The sequence below is a fragment of the Phyllobates terribilis genome, unplaced genomic scaffold (assembly GCF_046119375.1).
Source record: "Phyllobates terribilis strain yellow unplaced genomic scaffold, ASM4611937v1 Scaffold_1__5_contigs__length_1240528914, whole genome shotgun sequence".
Classification (NCBI taxonomy): domain Eukaryota; kingdom Metazoa; phylum Chordata; class Amphibia; order Anura; family Dendrobatidae; genus Phyllobates; species Phyllobates terribilis.
The window spans coordinates 459,221,177-459,241,052 of NW_027362761.1; the positions used below are offsets into that span (position 1 = coordinate 459,221,177).

Genomic DNA, 19,876 nt, shown 5'->3' on the forward strand with positions numbered 1-19,876 from the left:
ATCACCAAGGCTAGCCATCTTTGTGACATATACGTCCCATCCAGGTCCTGTCAGGCTGCAACCTTACAGACAAGGTAAATGGCGCAAAATGTTTAATGAAAGCCAATTGCAAAAATTATTTTAGCTCAAAATACATACATTTTTAAAAAAAATCTTCTCCACGATGTCCATAACCTTTAAGGATTATCGGTGTACAAATCACAGCATCTCTGCTTCACATGCAGACATACAGTATACAATAACTATAGATGTATATTTATTCAAAGCATTGAGAATAATAACTTATGGTACATACACAAAAGCAGTAAATGATTTTCATTCTCTCATTTCATATTTGATCCAACACCTTCTGTGGAAAATGATGGCTTTACAACAAATGGAGTTTGTATTGTAGTCATGTAAGTCTGCAAAAATCTGCAAATCCCATTTGGTCTCAAGTGATACAATGAATACATCTAATTTCCCCCTCTCATCAGATCCATGTTGGACATGTTCACAATGTCAGATGTATATAAAATACATTCACTTTTGAGTTTAAAGAAATCAATATTACATTTAATAGGAAGAAAGTATGGTTTTGGAATTGTTGCAATGTTAGAGCAAGACAGCCTATCATTAATGCTGTAAAAATTATGGATAATATTTAGATATCACATCAATATATACCAACTAACTCAATAATCACCATCCAATTTCAGCCATATTTAATAGATATACCTGATACACCAAGCAGAAGCTCATACCATCTTATTATGCTCCAGGATCAAAAACCAGATCAGACCGAATTCTGATCATGTATCAGCAGTATCTAGTACTGAAACTCAATGACACTATCTATACTCTAAGATGGCCGCTGGACACATCATTGAAGGGAGATATGTATCACAGAGGTGGTTATCCTCAGTGATGTAAGCCTGGACGCAAGCACTAGCACGTATAGTGCTGAGAGAGTTAATAAGGCATGGCCAGGGCTGGGTTTACGAGCAGTCAGAGAGATGGGTGGGACTGGCTGCTCACATATCCCAACCCTAGGGCGTGGTATGGCAGATATAAGGAAATCCAGCTGTATCATTATTGCACAGGTGTGGAGGTAAAAAGGTCTCCTGTGTGATGTCTCCAAAATGAGTTTGTGTACTGGATGCTATCCAGCAAGAGTGTGCCAGACCAACACCAAAGTGCCGTTATTTGGACTGTTTTCTTTGTTTTTTTTCTTCTTGTCTGCACTGAAAGGCCATTTATTTACTTTGTTTTTGGCATTGTTTATGGAGTCTTAATAAGCCAGCCTGGACATTTTTACTTAAACTGCTTCCTGTGCCTACCTGAAAGGCAACCGAGTGTGTAGAAGCCTTACAATACTCATAAAATAGTATTTCGGTAATGAGAAGTTATCACCTATTCACGGTTTTGAAAATCACCTTTAAATTGTTGGTGGTCCCACCAGCGAGACCCCCAAAATCGGCAAAAGGGTGACTTTTGCCCCTTGTTCAAATGGCGCAACGGTTGAGAATGCACACTGCAGCTTTATGCATTCTCTACGAAACCGCGGGGGATAGTCAAGCTTGTTCTTGCGATCGGTAGGGGTCTCCACATTCAGACCCCCATGGATCTAGAAATTATCATGTGGATAGGTAAAAACTTCTTTAAAAGGATTGTCCATTTAAAAGTTTTATAGTACCACAGAATTGCAGAAGTCTATAATGACGACGAGAGCTGGTACTCACCTTCTCTTGGTCCAGTAATGCCTCTCCGCTGCTGCTCTGGACTTCGATGATTGGCTACAAAGGTGAGGTCACATCTACATCACCTTTAACTGCTCAAGCCAATCACAGAGCATAGTGATTGGCTGCAGCTATTGTGAGCACTATATATATGACTGAGGTAAATTAAAAAAGACCCCCACAGCGGTGCAGAGGCAGCGCTACTTCCAGGGAAGGTGAGGGACAGCTCCATAGGTAATTTTAGACATCAGCAACTATATGGTATCATAGCAATTTAAAAGGTACTACCCCTTTAGGGTCTCATTCACCAGTTTTTATTAAATGTTTTGTACAAAAATAAAAAATAATGAGAAACCTTTCAATATAAATCTATGAAAATAGATCTATTACCCCCCAAAAAATGAAATATACAAAGAATTTAGCAGAAAAAACACTGGTGTCTTTTTAGTCTATTCTGTACTGGTCTTGGGGTGTTGGTCATAGATGTTTCAATCACTACTCAATACAGAAATGAGAACACAGCAATCAGTACAATAAGATGTACAGCAGAGATTTTCATATGTAATTGATACATGTGGTTACATTGAGATGTATTCTACATATGTTATGCCATAAAACAATATGGATTACTGCAATAAACTATTAACAAACAGAACAGTTACAAATATTCTACTGTATCACCCAAATAGACATAAAAGTCCACTTACATCTGGGAAGAAAATAAATCCTGTGCTGTTTTCAAAGTTCAGTTCCATATGAAGTCCAACGATTTTCCAGTGAACAGTCACGTTGCCTCGGCCGGGGGGAGTCCGTATTACACTGAACTGCAGTTTTTCACCTACATTAGACAAGATATAAAATGTATTTAATACTCTAGCATTGTAAGATAATAAACAGAAAAATCTTGACACGTTAATAGCGAATTAAAGTTAGGTTCACATCATGGTTGCAAAATATTTTCCCCCATATGTCCTGTTAAAATTAAATGAGGATCAGATTATAGAAGAAAAGATAACAGAAGCATTCAACAAAATATTAATGAAATATTCCCCTTTCCCGTGATTTATTTCCCCTCCTGATGTAAAGATGCATGAGAGATTAACTCTTCCAAAAGAGACGTAAACCTAGCTTTTAACAGTAGCTAAACTATTTTTCATCTAAATATTGATACATTTTTGCAAAGTTATAATGTTTTGTAATAAGCAGTACATCATTACCTTATTTTGCTTTCTTTCTTCCCAAACACTAGGCTACTGTGCTGTTTCAATGTGCAGTGTAAGCTCCTTTAGAAGATCCAAAATCTGTGTACAGGCCTTTGCTCCTCTGAGCCACTATACTTCCCACCCCAATACTCAAAGGGGAATTTCTGTAAATCTGTAAGAATACAGTGTACAGATCTTGCTGAGCTGCAGTTGAAAGGATCTTCTAAATGAGGCACTAAAAAACAGCTCTGCAGCATTAGTGTTGGGGAAAAAGAGGCAAAACAAGCTGTTTAAGTACTGCATAACACACAGATTTGGAACTTCTCAAAGGCTGATCAATATATAAAGTTATATAAAATATATAGTTTATTTTATCTTTAAAGAATATGGGCATATTTCGGCACTGTAGGAGATAACAGTCCCTATTGTATATTGAAACCCTACTGTGAAAATTATGTTTAACCAAAAGTATATGCATTTAAGTTAAAAAAAATGCCTTCAAAAGGTGTCCGTATCTTTTAATGGTGTAGCAGAAACCTTTGATGGTGAACACAACCTTACTCCTACTCACATATCTAAAACAGCAAACAGAACATACCTTCCCGACCAATGACCGATCTTGAAGCTGTCTGAAAACCAATCTTCCCAGCAACATTATCATTTGCTAAAATGACTATGGTAACTGTGTTGGCGCTGGGAAGAATGCGGCTCCCGCCTTCAGTATATGTCAGCCCAACTACAATACTTTCATCATCCTCAGGATCTGTATCATCCAGTATGAGAACGGCTACCACTCTGCTTGTTTCACCTGCCAAAACAACAAAATGATCTGGATGAATTGACCAATTTCTGATTTGTTCACAAAATCCAAGAGCATAAATATATATTTCTGCCAGAGATCTATTCATTTTTGAAACTTTTAACCAACCACACTGATTAACATTGCATTATGATAATAGGGATGTACATTACTTTGACAACTCCTTTCTTAAATACTGAATTTCCTTTCCTTTCCTCCATGCCAGATAGGGCGAGGTGCACAGACAGCTCCAGGCTGGTTCCTGGGATGAATGAGAAAAGGGTTTTCATCCAGCAGCCGCTATGCCAAAACAAAAAAATCTAAAACTTCACAACACTCAATTGATTAACAGTGTTTTGCTCGAAACGTGTACACCAGATGTCTGGACACCTACTGCCATGGATTTTCATTTTTCCTAGTTTTTAACAGTAATCCAAATAAATGTGAATTTTTTGTTCTGACATAGTGGCTGCCCACTAAACCCCTTATTTCCTACAATAAAAAGTACAGATACTCATCTCCCTTTTCGGTGCCAATCCAGCCACATTGGTGTTGAGTTTCCTACAGGTCGCATGACACTGTTACACCATGTGAGCACTGCAGCCAATCAGTGGCCACTAATGCGCTGCAGTGTCACACTTTCTACAGACATCTGAGACTTGTCAAAAAAAAGTGTGAGTGAAGCAGCCCATCAGCGACCACTGATTGGCTGCATGGTTCATGTGGTATAAAAATGTCATGAGAGCCCCAGGAGACATGGCGCAGAGATGGTTAGAGCGGCGCTGTAGAGGGTGGTGAGTATAAGTTATATTTTATTATACATTGGGAAATGCATTACTTAAGGAATGGTCCAAAAAGTGGACAATCCCTTTAATACTCTTATAAACAGGGCTCAAGACTAGTGTTGAGCCACCCCCGTAGTGTTCGAGTTCGGTTCGGTTCGTCGAACACCCGTGTGTTCGCCGAACTGTTCGTCGAACACCTTCGAACACCGTTAAAACCAATGGCAGGCAAACAAAAACACATAGAAACACATAGAAAACACCTTCAAAGGTGTCCAAAAGCTGACAAACTGCTCAGAAGACATAACTAACACATGGAAAAGTGACAAGTACATATAGTCATGCGAAAATAAAAGAGGTGGAGGAGTAAAAGGAGGGGGAGACACAGATATAGGCATGTCATGCCCTTCTAAAATCCAAAAAGTGAGAAGCCGACACGGCCAGTCCGCTCCTGCCCGTGCCACCTCCGTGTCGCCGGGTTTGTGCCAGAGCCGCGGTGAACCTTGATGGCCAGCCCCCCTCTCCCAATACTGGTGCCTGTCCGCTGGTGGGTCGAGCGAGCCCCCCTGTGGTGGAGGCAGCTCTAAGCTTTTTAATTTAAATTGTCTCTCTAATTTGAATGAATACACTTTAAATCCATTTACAAGGATCTATTGGAGGGCAAGTCTCATGCCAGCAGCCGCGTAATTCCAGCTCCAGTAGCGTCCACTAAAGCTGCTGCAGTTAAAAAGCTTTTATAAGGATCGAGCTCGGCTGTCCACCGCAAGGCATCCTACTGCCAGTCCCAGCCCCTATGCCTTGGGGTGCCTCCTGATGCTCTTCACTAAGTATCCCATGGTCCCGAATCATTTCCTTTGAAAAAATTAAGTGTCTAAACTACAGGTGGTGTAGCTTGCTTAACAGCCGGGATAATCCGCTGACTAGCAGACACTGCTACTAGGCACAAAGTATTTCCTGGGCTAGATGCAGTTAAAAATTTGTAATTAGATACTCTCGTTGGATGCTGAGAAAGCATTCCATAGAGTCTCCTGGCACGACATATATGATTCTCTTAAAAAGCTTGGGGTAGGGGTCTAGGGGACCCTTTTATAGCCAAAATCACGGCCCTGTATCGCAATACGTCACCTAGGCTGAAGATAAATGGAACTGTAGCACCCTGAGGGCTCGGTTGCTACAGACGTATTGCACCTCACCCAGAGGTGTGATATCTCACTCTCAGGTAAGGATGGAGTGTGGATCAGGACCCGACACCTGCATGCATTACACCACATTGCCGTGGGGCAGGGCGACCAATATGCCCCTGAGATGGGCACGACAGTCCCTGTCCCTGGCTGGAGTGGGGGGAGGGAACACTGAGGAAGGGGAACCCTGTAGTGCAGGAGCAGGGAGGAAGCAGTTCCTGGGTGCATTGAGAAGGGAGTATAAAAGGTGGGCACCATCTTAGTTCAGTGCAGAGAAGTCTGAGCAGAAGTGGCAGGGAGCAGGGGCTCTGCATGAGCTCTGCTCCGGAGGCGGGCCTAGTAACAGAGGCCCAGGCCTGGAAGAGGGAGAAGGAAGGAAGAGGAGCGGAGAAGGCTCCAGGAACGAGGAATGAAGGGATCCCAGGGGTGCGGACGGGCGAGTCGCCACCGCACGCCCGAATCCACCTGCGTGGAGGGGTCAGGCCAAAGGGGGAGACCGGTCCCCGAACTAGTGGAGGCAGGAAACGACCCTCAGCTAGAAACCGGAGGCTCTGAAATTTTATGTGGCGCAGCCCCTCGCTACACCCGCTAGGAAGGCACCACATAGGGTCAGGGAAACTGGCGCCAAGTTTACCAAGAGGAGGCCCGAGGCAGCCGGACAGAAGTGTTGGTAAGAAAGGCCAGACAAAGGACACACAAAGGGGGTCCTGTGAAGTGCTCCAAAGTTATCTGGGAGTTGTCTGAGCCCCTCAACTGGTGAGCACAGTACGACGTGGGCTGCCGTTACCTGCAGACGTGGTCTGGATAATAAGAACTGTGAGTAAAGGCCCTGGACTGACTCCGTGTCGTTACTGCTGCTGCCCTGCACCATCACCCCCATCCTCCGCATACACTGCCCTGAGGCTATACTCCTCCCGTGGGGAGTTATGCTACGCTCTGCTGCACCCACAACACCAGCCTCAGCGGTCTGCCCTGTAGCAGCGGTTCACTCTGACCGCAATCCACGGGTGGCGTAGTCAGACATTTAAACATCAAAACCACATAAATAGTTCCGCCACTGGTTTGACCGCCCTGAGCCACGGAACCGGGTTGCCGCCACGAAGACTACAACCACCAGCATCCACCAAAAAGGGTCCGGCTCCGGGTGTCCCAAGGCCCAGGGGGTGCGTCAGAACATTTTCATCACCTTTCACAATCACCAATGGGACAAGGCAGGGATGTCCTCTGTCCCCTCTCTTATACATCCTAGTGACGGAGCACCTGCTCTCATCAATTCGCCATAACCCCAATATTAGGTGGATTGAGGTGGGAGGCACCGAGTACAAGTGCTCTCTATTTGCTGATGATGTCCTAGTATATATCACTCAATCACATATATCCATCCATGCTGTTATGGCTGAAATAGATCACTTTGTTACATGGTCAAATTTTAAAATCAATGCAGCGAAGTCTGAGGCCCTCGATGTCTCCCTCCCCAAATCCATATAGGATTCCATCCAGTCCAACTTTCCCTTTGCCTGTCCCTCACAGGGTATCAAATACTTAGGAATTCCTATTCATAGAGACCTCTCCCATCTATGTTATCTTAATTTTGGGCCCTTTATTGAACAACTCCATACAGACCACGGTTGGCAAGTTAGAACTGTAAGATTCACTACGTGAACCGCTGGTGTTTTGTGGAAAAGCACATGTACACTGCGTTCCAAATTATTATGCAAAAAGTGTTTAGGAGTGATAAGGGAAGAATTTGTTTGTTTGTCAGTTAAACTCATTGATGGTGATGTGTGTCAGGGCTCTTTATATCACTGTAAGCAATTGCAGACACCAGTGCTAATTAGTTTGGCAGGTGTGTCCAATGAAAGGCAAGACTACTTAAGAAGGCTGTCTCACATTATTAAGCAGCCTACATTTTCTGCCAAAATGGGAAAGAAAAAGGATGTGTCAGCTGCTGAGAAGCAACAAATTGTGGAGTGCTTAGGTCAAGGCATGACTACAATCAACATTGTGCGATGATCAGGATGAAGTGTCTTGGCAATCAAGAAGTATGTAGCTGATTCACAGTACACACGTGTGCATGCTGATAAGGGCAAATTGAGGACTCTTTCCTACAGGCAATTACGTCAGGTTGAAACAGCAGCGGCAAAAAAGCCTTGTCATAGCAGCAGACAAGTTTTTGAAGCTGCTTGTGCCTCCAACGTCCCCCGAACAACAAGATGCAGGGTCCTTCAGAGGTTTGCAGCTGTGCATACGCCATCCTGTCGACCTCCTCTATCCACTTCACACAAGCAGAAACGGCTCCAGTGGGCCAAACATTACATGAAGACTGATTTCAAAACAGTTTTGTTCACGGATGAGTGCCGTGCAGCGCTCGATGGTCCAGATGGATGGAGTGGAGGATGGCTGGTTGATGGACACCCCACGCAAACACGGCTACAGCGCCAACAAGAAGGAGGTGGAGTAATGTTTTGGGCTGGAATCATGGGGAGAGAGATTGTCAGCCCCTTTAGGATCTCTGAAGGCGCTAAAGATGAACTCCATAATGTATGTGGATTTTCTCAAACAGCACTTCCTGCCATGGTTCAAGAAGAAGAACCGTGTATTTCACAGCAAGATCATTTTTCTGCATGATAATGCACCATCTCATGCTGCACATAAAACATCTGCATCTCTGGCTGATATGGGCATAAAAGGGGACAAACTTATGGTGTGACCCCCATGCTCCCCTGACCTCTACCCCATTCAGAACCTTTGGAGCATCATTAAAAGGAGTGTCTATGATGGCGGGAGGCAGTTCACATCTAAGCAACAGCTCTGGGAGGGTATTCTGTCCTCATGCAAAACAATTGAAGCAGAAACCATCCAAAACCTGACAAATTCAATGGACGAGAGAGTTCAGAAGCTCCTTTCGAACAAGGGGTCCTATGTGAAAATGTAACATCACCTAGAATAAAGTTTTGAGTTGAAAACTGTTTGATTTCAGTTTCTAACAACCTGCTAATGCTTATAATTTCAAAAATGACCATTTTTTTGGTCTTTATTAAAATGAAAAGGTTGATCGAAAAGTTTGGGGGATCTAAGAGTGTGGCAACCCAGTAGTCATGATTACTTCGAATTCTGACAATATGAGGGTCATGCTGCAGGTAGTGCAGCAAGAAGGCACTTATGTGTCTTGCGCATCTCGGAGCCCCAAAATTATTTTCCGGGCTAGATGCAGCTAAAAATTATTTTTAATTTTAAATCTGGTGAAGCTTTAGTATAGATGGCCTAATAGGATCAGTGCTGCACACTGCTACAAAGCCCAAATTATTTTCCAGTCAAGATACAGATAAACATGATTAGTAATTTGAAAGCTTAAAACGGTTGGTAGGGTGATTTTAACCAATCATCAAGCTTTTACTCTCCCCAGGATGACACAGGGGTAGAAAAGTCGTTTCGGATCCATGATTTGTTCATCTTTATGAACGTGAGTCTGTCTACATTATCAGTGGAGAGCCGCGTGCGCTTATCTGTCAGCACACCACCAGCAGCGCTGAACACACGTTCAGACAGAACGCTGGCTGCGGGGCATGACAAGATCTCCAAGGCGTAAGTGGCTAGCTCCGGCCATTTATCCAGATTGGAAGCCCAAAAAGAGCAAGGGTCCAGTGACACAGTCGTGGCTTCAATGTTTACTTGGAGATACTCCTGTACCATCGTCTCTAGGCGTTGACTATGTGTCAGACTTCTTGTCTCCTGTGGCCTTGCAAAGGATGGGCTAAAAAAGTGGTGAAATGATTCCGCAAAATTGATGTTACCAGCAGATACTGTGGTTCTGTTACGGTTTGAGTGCTGAACACTTGACGGTCCCACGGTTGGCAAGTTGGAACTGTGAGATTCACTACGTGCACCACTGGTATTTTGTGGAAAAGCACATGTAAGATTCTGCAACAGTCTCTGCTGATACTCCTGCATGCGTGCATCCCTTTCTATGGCAGGAATAATTTCTGCAAATTTACTTTTGTACCGGGGATCTAACAGTGTGGCAACCCAGTAGTCAGGATTATTTCTAATTCTCACAATTCGAGGGTCATGTTGCAGGTAGTGCAGCAAGAAGGCACTCATGTGTGTTGCGCATCCAGGAGCACCAAGTCCCTGTTGTGTTGGTGGCGAGGTAACAATCATGCTTCCTTCCTCTGTCCTCTCCCCCCAACCTCGCACAACAGAAATGTGATCAAGGTCTCCCTCATCTGATGAGTCTTCCATCAGTTCGTCCTCCACTTCTTCCTGGGCTCCTGCACCTTCCTCACTAGTTTGGCTGCTACCATGCGCCCTGGTAAAACCATCTCCCCCACCCTCACATGCCTGCCGCCTTGGTGCTGCCGACCGTCTGGACCTTGCAGATGTTAGCCCTTCCGCATACAACTCCTCCTCCTCTACTTCCTCCACCTCCTCTTGTGCCACCACCTGACTCCGAATTCTGTTTAACATGTGCTCCAGCATGTAAATCACCGGAATAGTCATGCTGATAATGGCATCGTCAGCACTAAACATCTTCGTCGCCATTTCAAAACTGTGCAGAAGGGTGCATAGGTCCCTGATCTGAGACCACTCCTCCAGCGTGATTTGCCCCACCTCTGAATCTCGTTGGCCCAGGCTATACGTCAGAACGTATTGCACCAGGGCTTGTCGGTGCTGCCACAGTCGCTGCAACATGTGCAGAGTTGAATTCCACCGGGTAGGCACATCGCATTTTAGCCGGTGAAGTGGCAGGCCCAACGACTTCTGTAGAGATGTAAGTCGCTGAGCTGCGGGATGCGAACGGCAGAAGTGAGCACACAGCGACCGTGCCCTCTGCAGAAGGCCATCTAGTCTGGGATAGTGGGCTAAAAATTGCTGGACAACCAGGTTCAACACGTGAGCCATACAAGGCACGTGTGTGACATTGCCCCGGCGAAGGGCCGCACCCAGGTTTGCAGCATTGTCGCACACGGCCTTCCCTGGTTTCAGGTCCAGTGGAGACAACCATTCATGAAATTGGTTCTCCAGAGCTGACCACAACTCCTCAGCTGTGTGACTCACATTTCCCAGACATTTCAATGTAAAAACCGCCTGATGACGTTGAGCCCTACTGCCAGCATAGTAAGGAGGTGTGCAGGATCCCTTCTGCGCAGTTAGAAAGCTTGTGGCATGACCAGACAGGCTTTGGGTGCAGGTAGAAGACCGAGAGGAGGTTGAGGAGGCAGAAGCAGTGGAGGAACTTTGACATAAAGAGGAATGACGCACAACTCGTGGGGACGGCAAGACTTGGACAGCAGCCCCTTGTCCTGCTGTCACCATAGTTACCCAGTGCCCAGTCAGCGACATGTAACGCCCCTGTCCATGCCTACTCGTCCAAGTGTCTGTGGTGAAATGCACCCTGTCACACACAGAGTTTCTCAAAGAAGCGGTGATGTTGTGTGCGACATGCTGGTGGAGCGCAGGCACACCTTTCTTTGAGAAGTAGTGCCGACTGGGCATCTGGTACTGGGGCACTGCGACGGACATAAGGTCTCGAAAATCCTCTGTGTCCACCAGGCGGAAAGGCAGCATTTCTGTAGCCAAGAGCTTGCAGATGGTGAAATTCAACCTCTTAGCTTTCTCATGGCTAGGAGGAAATGGTCTTTTACTTGTCCACATCTGAGGGACCGAGGGCTGGCTATTGTGCTTAGACGGGGTTGATAAGGGTGTCCCCGGCAAACTGCCGGTCTGTGAGGAAGATGCAGGCGGACATGTTAGGTTGCCTTGATCCAAAGGTGGTGCTATCGATGTCGGACAGCGCTCAACACCAGCTGGTGTTCCCACCTCCAAAGAAAATGATGACCTGCCAATCACGCTGGCTGTTGCGGGTAAAGAGGTGGCAGGTCTGCGCCCCAAAACAGGTGTGACTGCTGTCCCCCCAGTCACAGAGGATGAAGAGGCCGCGGATGCACAAGATATGGCAGACGGTGGTTGGCCCGGCCGGCTAGGCCGCATTGTAGCACACTGAGCTTCCCACTGCAACTTATGCTTCATGTCCATGTGCCGGTTCATGCATGAAGTACTCAAACTATGTATTTTTTGGCCTCTACTTAGCTTTTGCTGACAAATGTTACAGATAACACGAGTCGGGTCATCTTTATCGATCTGAAAAAATGCCCAGGCTATGCAAGGCTTAGCACCCATGCGACCTGAAGAGCCACCACGACTTGTGGTGAGAGGCAGAGTTGTGTTTGAGGATGCAGTTGTTGACGTGCTTCCAGTACTACGTCTCTGTCCAGGAAGGCGCAACCTGACCTCGTCGTCACTAGCATCTTCCTCCACCTCCTCTGCTGACCTCATCTCTTGGCTGACTGTGGGTTGACAGTAAGTGGGATCTCCAACCTCATCATCATCACCCTGTGTGTTATCACACCCGTAGTCCTCAGAGCCAACCTGTTCCTGCCCTGACAAAAAACTAAAGTTGTCGCTCCAATCAGGTATTTGAGTCTTATCATCGTCTTCCTCATTGTCTCCACCAACAGGAGTTACAGTTTGGGAATGAGGGTCTACATTATGGTCAGAACCTTCTGCGTCTGGTCCTGGATCCGACTCATAAAGATTCTGGGCATCAGTGCAGATCATTTCCTCGTCTGGATTCACAGAAGCGCTGGAGTCGACCTCTGATTCCCAGGCTATAGTATGAGTAAACAGCTCTGCAGACTCAACCATCTGTTCTACCTCATACTCAGACGGCAAGCTGGAGATTTGGGAGCTGTGAGGAAGCAAGTGCGATTTGGGTGACACCTTTGAGGACTGGAGTATTTGTGATGTTGAAGTTGATGTGGAGGAGAGCCCACTTAAAGGAGCACTTGATATCCATTGAAGCACCTGCTGTTTTTGTGCCTCATCTGGAATTTGTAGCGATTGGCGTGGCCGTAAGAAAGGGATCTTATCACATTGTCCGCTAAAAGAAGTAGACATTTTAGTTTGGCTGGAAGATGGTCTTTCTTCTGCAGATGTTACTGTTGCTTTAACACCTACCCCACGGACACAACCTTTTTTCCCCTTCCCAACACGCCTATTCCCCTTTCCACCAGCAGCAGGCCTTTTTCCACTCATTTTGGTGGTTAAGTAATTCACAACTCTGGAGTTGTTTGCACAAAAAAACAATGGATGGTAACCGAGCAGAGCTGAGTGGCCAAACTGTGGTATTAGGCCAAAACTATTGGCTGGGTTAGATGCAGAAAAAAATTATATTCAATTTGCAACCTGATGGAGGTCAGTATAGATGGACTAATACAACAAGTCCCACACACAGCTAGAAGCCCAATATTTTTTCAGAGGTAGATGCAGAAAAAAATATATTCAGTTTGCAACCTGATGGAGGTCAGTATAGATGGACTAATACAACAAGTCCCACACACAGCTAGAAGCCCAAATATTTTTTCAGAGGTACTGTAGATGCAGATAAAAATTATTTTTAATTTGCAACCTGATGGAGGTCAGTATAGATGGACTAATAAAGAAAGTCCGACACACTACTAGAAGGCCAAATATTTTTTCAGAGCTAGATGCAGAAAAAAATTATATTCAGTTTGCAACCTGATGGAGGTCTGTATAGATGGATTAATAGAACAAGACCCACACACAGCTAGAAGCCCAATATTTTTTCAGAGGTAGATGCAGAAAAAAATATATTCAGTTTGCAACCTGATGGAGGTCAGTATAGATGGACTAATACAACAAGTCCCACACACAGCTAGAAGCCCAATATTTTTTCAGAGGTAGATGCAGAAAAAAATATATTCAGTTTGCAACCTGATGGAGGTCAGTATAGATGGACTAATACAACAAGTCCCACACACAGCTAGAAGCCCAAATATTTTTTCAGAGGTACTGTAGATGCAGATAAAAATTATTTTTAATTTGCAACCTGATGGAGGTCAGTATAGATGGACTAATAGAGAAAGTCCGACACACTACTAGAAGGCCAAATATTTTTTCAGAGCTAGATGCAGAAAAAAATTATATTCAGTTTGCAACCTGATGGAGGTCTGTATAGATGGATTAATAGAACAAGACCCACACACAGCTAGAAGCCCAATATTTTTTCAGAGGTAGATGCAGAAAAAAATATATTCAGTTTGCAACCTGATGGAGGTCAGTATAGATGGACTAATACAACAAGTCCCACACACAGCTAGAAGCCCAATATTTTTTCAGAGGTAGATGCAGAAAAAAATATAATCAGTTTGCAACCTGATGGAGGTCAGTATAGGTGGACTAATAGAACAAGTCCCACACACTGCTAGAAGGCCAAATATTTTTTCAGAGCTAGATGCAGAAAAAAATTATATTCAGTTTGCAACCTGATGGAGGTCAGTATAGATGGATTAATAGAACAAGACCCACACACAGCTAGAAGCCCAATATTTTTTCAGAGGTAGATGCAGAAAAAAATTATATTCAGTTTGCAACCTGATGGAGGTCAGTATAGATGGATTAATAGAACAAGACCCACACACAGCTAGAAGCCCAATATTTTTTCAGAGCTAGATGCAGAAAAAAATGATATTCAGTTTGCAACCTGATGGAGGTCAGTATAGATGGATTAATAGAACAAGACCCACACACAGCTAGAAGCCCAATATTTTTTCAGAGGTAGATGCAGAAAAAAATATATTCAGTTTGCAACCTGATGGAGGTCAGTATAGATGGACTAATACAACAAGTCCCACACACAGCTAGAAGCCCAATATTTTTTCAGAGGTAGATGCAGAAAAAAATATATTCAGTTTGCAACCTGATGGAGGTCAGTATAGATGGACTAATACAACAAGTCCCACACACAGCTAGAAGCCCAATATTTTTTCAGAGGTAGATGCAGAAAAAAATATATTCAGTTTGCAACCTGATGGAGGTCAGTATAGATGGACTAATACAACAAGTCCCACACACAGCTAGAAGCCCAAATATTTTTTCAGAGGTACTGTAGATGCAGATAAAAATTATTTTTAATTTGCAACCTGATGGAGGTCAGTATAGATGGACTAATAGAGAAAGTCCGACACACTACTAGAAGGCCAAATATTTTTTCAGAGCTAGATGCAGAAAAAAATTATATTCAGTTTGCAACCTGATGGAGGTCAGTATAGATGGATTAATAGAACAAGACCCACACACAGCTAGAAGCCCAATATTTTTTCAGAGGTAGATGCAGAAAAAAATATATTCAGTTTGCAACCTGATGGAGGTCAGTATAGATGGACTAATACAACAAGTCCCACACACAGCTAGAAGCCCAATATTTTTTCAGAGGTAGATGCAGAAAAAAATATATTCAGTTTGCAACCTGATGGAGGTCAGTATAGGTGGACTAATAGAACAAGTCCCACACACTGCTAGAAGGCCAAATATTTTTTCAGAGCTAGATGCAGAAAAAAATTATATTCAGTTTGCAACCTGATGGAGGTCAGTATAGATGGATTAATAGAACAAGACCGACACACAGCTAGAAGCCCAATATTTTTTCAGAGGTAGATGCAGAAAAAAATTATATTCAGTTTGCAACCTGATGGAAGTCAGTATAGATGGATTAATAGAACAAGACCCACACACAGCTAGAAGCCCAATATTTTTTCAGAGCTAGATGCAGAAAAAAATTATATTCAGTTTGCAACCTGATGGAGGTCAGTATAGATGGATTAATAGAACAAGACCCACACACAGCTAGAAGCCCAATATTTTTTCAGAGCTAGATGCAGAAAAAAATTAGATTCAGTTTGCAACCTGATGGAGGTCAGTATAGATGGACTAATAGAATGATGCTATGCCCAAAAGATTTTACTTCACTAGGTGCAGTAAAAAAATTGGTATTCTATACACAGGTGGTATATCTTGCAACACAGATAGGCTACTCCACTGACTAACACACTCTGCAATAGGCCAAAAAGGATTAGCTTTGCTAGATTCAGCCAAATGCTGTGAAAAAAACTTGCACAGCACTGGCACAGACCTGCCTGGCAAAAACTGATAGGAACTGATGTAACCTAGTCCTGAAAAGGACTCCAATTACAATTAGTCTTTACTCCCACAACCTATCTATTTAAGAGCACAGACCTGCCTGATAAAAGTCGTAGGAAATGCTGTAACCTAGTCCTTAAAAGGACTGCAATCACAACTATTCCCTGCTCCCAAGCTATCTGTATATTTGTGCGAAAATTGGCTTGAAATTAACAAGGTATAGCGCACACAGCAACAGCGGTGCCGTCTAACACGCAGCTGCAGCAGTGAGAAAATGGTGGCGACGGGGAAAATGGCTTGGTCTTATAGGGCAAGGACATGTGACATACACTGCCAATGACACATGCCCTTGCTTGTGTGAAAAAAAGCACTTCGCTCCGTGTGTGCGCTGCTGATAGGCTGACAGATTGCACCTCCCCACTGTAAATGCGGGAAAGAGAAAAAAAAATGGAGATCTTCATTGTTCCTGCAGAGATCCATCCCCTGCCCCTCCCCCCACCCCGCTGTACACTCAAACTGCGTATTAACATTAATTTTCATCATTACTGAGAAAAAATCCAGTTATGATTTTGGTGCACGAACAGTTATCGAACATAACCTCGAACAGCCGAATTTTTCTCAAATTGTTCGTGTTCGCCGAACGGCTCGAACACCGCCCAAAACAGCTCGAATTTGAGATTGGCGAACAGTTCGAGTAGAACAACGCTCATCTCTACTCAAGACAGAAGTGTCAAATTATTATATTTGTTAAAGTAATGCATTTATAGGTCATATTTAGTGTTGAGCGAGCACTAAAATGCTCGGGTGCTCGAAGCTCGGGCCGAGCTCGCCATGATACTCGGGTGCTCGACCCGAGCAACGAGCCCAATGTTAGTCTATGGGAGACCCGAGCATTTTTGCGGTGGCACCCCCGGCAGTCTGTAGAAAGCCTAAAAAGTGCCCAAAACGATAGTGACAGTGTTCCAAAGACATGGGGACAGCATGGGCATCGCCCCAGGAAGCATTTCTGACCCCCAGGTCACTGCTGTCAACAACGTGGTCAGAGGTATTAAGCCACTGTTAAGGGCTCGCAATAAAACGTTCAAAAACAAAACTGAAACGGTTTTCCTGTGAAATATGTTAAGGAACTTCTTTTCCAGGGTAAAGACTTGTGTATAAGGTAAAATAAATAACCAAGAACAAAAATACTCCACCACACCTTGGGCTATGTTCACAAGTAGCATTTTTTTATGCGTTTTTGCACTTTTGTATTGCTTTCAACCGCGACAAATGCATTCACCGGGAAATGTCATTTTAACATTTTACAATCTTATCTGGCCATGTGCTGTGTGACACATGCATATAGTGCTGGAAAGACATGGGAACAGCATGGGGAAGACCCCTGGAAGCATCTCTGACACCCAGGTCACTGCCTAAAAGTGTGCCAATCAGAAGTGATCCTTGCCGCATCAGAAGATGCAGACTTGCAACTATCCTCGTGCAAGTCCTTGTCCCAGTGCAGTGTTCAATTGTACCTCCCCCATTCCTTGCAATGCAAGCGCAAGTATCCAACCTGCCACCCACCCACCCCCAGGCTGCAATACCATACTGCTAGCTTGCTTGCACTTGAAATTGGGCCTTTTAGGCATGTGGAGGCGGAATCTGGCCACCACGTCATGGCTGCGTCGGCGGCCTGGTATCCATACTCAGTCCCCAGCCGCCTGGCGGCCGGGTGTCCACGCTCGGTCCCCAGCTGCCAGGGGGTGGCCGGGTGTCTATAAACGGTCCCCAGCCGCCCCGATTTCTACTGTGAACTTCCCCCCACACACTTTTCTTAGCCCGGCTTGCTTTAGTGCAGCATTGGACGAGCCCACCAGAGAACCAGACTCCTCCGGTGGGCCCTGGCTTCTCCATCAGGGGAGTTGAGAGTGACAAGGTGAGGAGCATGATGGTGATAGAAGTTAGCATCTGCTTTGTTTTCTTTGAATGCAACCGTAAGTGTGCAACCTGCCACCCACCCACCCCCAGGCTGCAATACCATACTGCTAGCTTGCTTGCACTTGAAACTGGGCCTTTTAGGCATGTGGAGGCGGAATCTGGCCACCACGTCATGGCTGCGTCGGCGGCCTGGTATCCATACTCAGTCTCCAGAAGCCCGGCGGCCGGGTGTCCACACTCAGTCCCCAGCCGCCAGGGGGCGGCCGGGTGTCCATACTCGGTCCCCAGCCACCCCGCGGCCGGGTGTCCACACACGGTCCCCAGCCGCCTGGGGGCGGCCGGGTGTCCATAAACGGTTCCCAGCCGCCCCTATTTGAAGGACAGCCTAACCACAAACACGTGGACAAGTGAATGTGGCTAGGGATGGTCCATCTCACGCCTTCAGACTGGGTTAATATTGTGGAAGCCGGGACACAGTTGGACACTGGGATGCAACACGTCCTTCAGACATAGAGGATTGCGGGTACTGGGTCAATCAGGCTTCAACACAAAGTTCAAAAGGTAGACAGCAGCAGTTGTCGGCCTCCTACACAACGAGTAAATTATTCATGATCATGAGGCCATCCATCTCCTTAGCTTTCTGATCCTAGGAATGCAAGCGCATGTATGTAGTAGTGGCTAGGCCTGAGGTGGTCAGCGTTTGGCGCATATCCTACCTCCTCCGAGGATTGCTGGATGTTTTCCTGCTACTATCCCAGTTCTATGACTCACGTTAAAACAAAGCTTCAGGTGATGTATGATGGATGAGGTGGTGGCTAAGGAGAAAGAGCAGGAGGAACAGGGACCATTCACATCAATATCAGGCCAGTCAACCACACATGTCTTGTAGGATATGTTTCTGTACCAAAAGGAGCGGTTCGGCTACACAGTTATAGGGCATACAGTGATTGCAATGCCTACCAAAAATTTCGAGGCACTCCAATGCCCCTTGGAAGTGACATGGAGGTCAGAGGGCCTTAACTAAACCGTTTTTTTCATTTATAGCAACTGGGTCTCCTGTGCACTGTTGGCCTAAGCAGTGAATGGAAGGCTTTCCAAAAATTATAAGGAACTGCAATGGCCCTTGAAACAGACGTGGATTACAGCATACTAAAAACCTTCTACCCATTATTGGAGAGTGGGTCTCCCTTAGTGTTCGCCTATGCATTGAAAAGCAAAAGCTGACTAAAATTAGGAGGAAATGCAATGCCCGTTGGAAGAGTCATGGAGGTTAGAGTTAATTAAAAACAACATTTCAATGCCCCTTGGAAGAGCTGTGGAGTTCAGAATGGTTTAACAAGACGGTTTTAATGCCCCTTGGAAGAGACGTGGAGGTCGCAGTAGCTTAACAAGACGGTTTTAATGCCCCTTGGAAGAGACGTGGAGGTCGCAGTAGCTTAACAAGATGGTTTTAATGCCCCTTAGAAGAGACGTGGAGGTTGCAGTAGCTTAACAAGACGGTTTTAATGCCCCTGGGAAAAGTGATGGAGGTCGCAGTAGCTTAACAAGACGGTTTTAATGCCCCTTGGAAGAGACGTGGAGGTCGCAGTGGAATAAAAAGACAATATCAATGCGCCTTGAAAATGTGGTGGAGGTCACAGTAGCTTAACAAGACGGTTTTAATGCCCCTGGGAAAAGTGGTGGAGGTCGCAGTAGCTTAACCCTAGAACGCATGACCATAAAAATCTACATTTTCACATACCTGGGGCCTTTTAGGCCCGTGTGCAAATAATAAATAAATGACCAACTGGAAATGACAAACAACTATATACCTGAGGAATACCTAGAGTTTCAAAATTCTAACTAAAGGAATCTTGCAGAAAATAGAAAATAATTAACAGGGCGGGCCTGCGAGGCCCCAGGTATGCGTTCTAGGGTTAACAAGACGGTTTTAATGCCCCTTGGAAGAGACATGGAGGTCGCAGTAGCTTAACAAGATGGTTTTAATGCCCCTTGGAAAAGTGATGGAGGTCGCAGTAGCTTAACAAGATGGTTTTAATGCCCCTTGGGAGAGACGTGGAGGTCGCAGTAGCTTAACAAGACGGTTTTAATGCCCCTTGGAAGAGACGTGGAGGTTGCAGTAGCTTAACAAGACGGTTTTAATGCCCCTTGGAAGAGACATGGAGGTCGCAGTAGCTTAACAAGATGGTTTTAATGCCCCTTGGAAAACTGATGGAGGTCGCAGTAGCTTAACAAGATGGTTTTAATGCCCCTTGGGAGAGACGTGGAGGTCGCAGTA

The 19,876-nt window shown here is 45.0% G+C and overlaps 1 protein-coding gene across 4 annotated transcripts in view; it reads right to left on the reverse strand.

Annotated features, from left to right (window-relative positions):
• The window catches only part of ADGRV1 (adhesion G protein-coupled receptor V1), a 627,077-nt gene that overhangs the window by 403,833 nt on the left and 203,368 nt on the right, over window positions 1-19,876 (reverse strand). For all 4 annotated transcript variants that reach the window (XR_012320105.1, XM_073678624.1, XM_073678616.1 and 1 more), the window contains 2 exons: window positions 3,519-3,728; window positions 2,426-2,556 (listed from right to left, as the gene is read on the reverse strand). Coding sequence is in view for 3 of the 4 variants with exons in the window: in XM_073678624.1 (XP_073534725.1) it covers window positions 2,426-2,556; window positions 3,519-3,728 (341 nt within the window). In the remaining variant the exon portion in view is untranslated. The remainder of the gene's footprint in view (window positions 1-2,425; window positions 2,557-3,518; window positions 3,729-19,876) is intronic.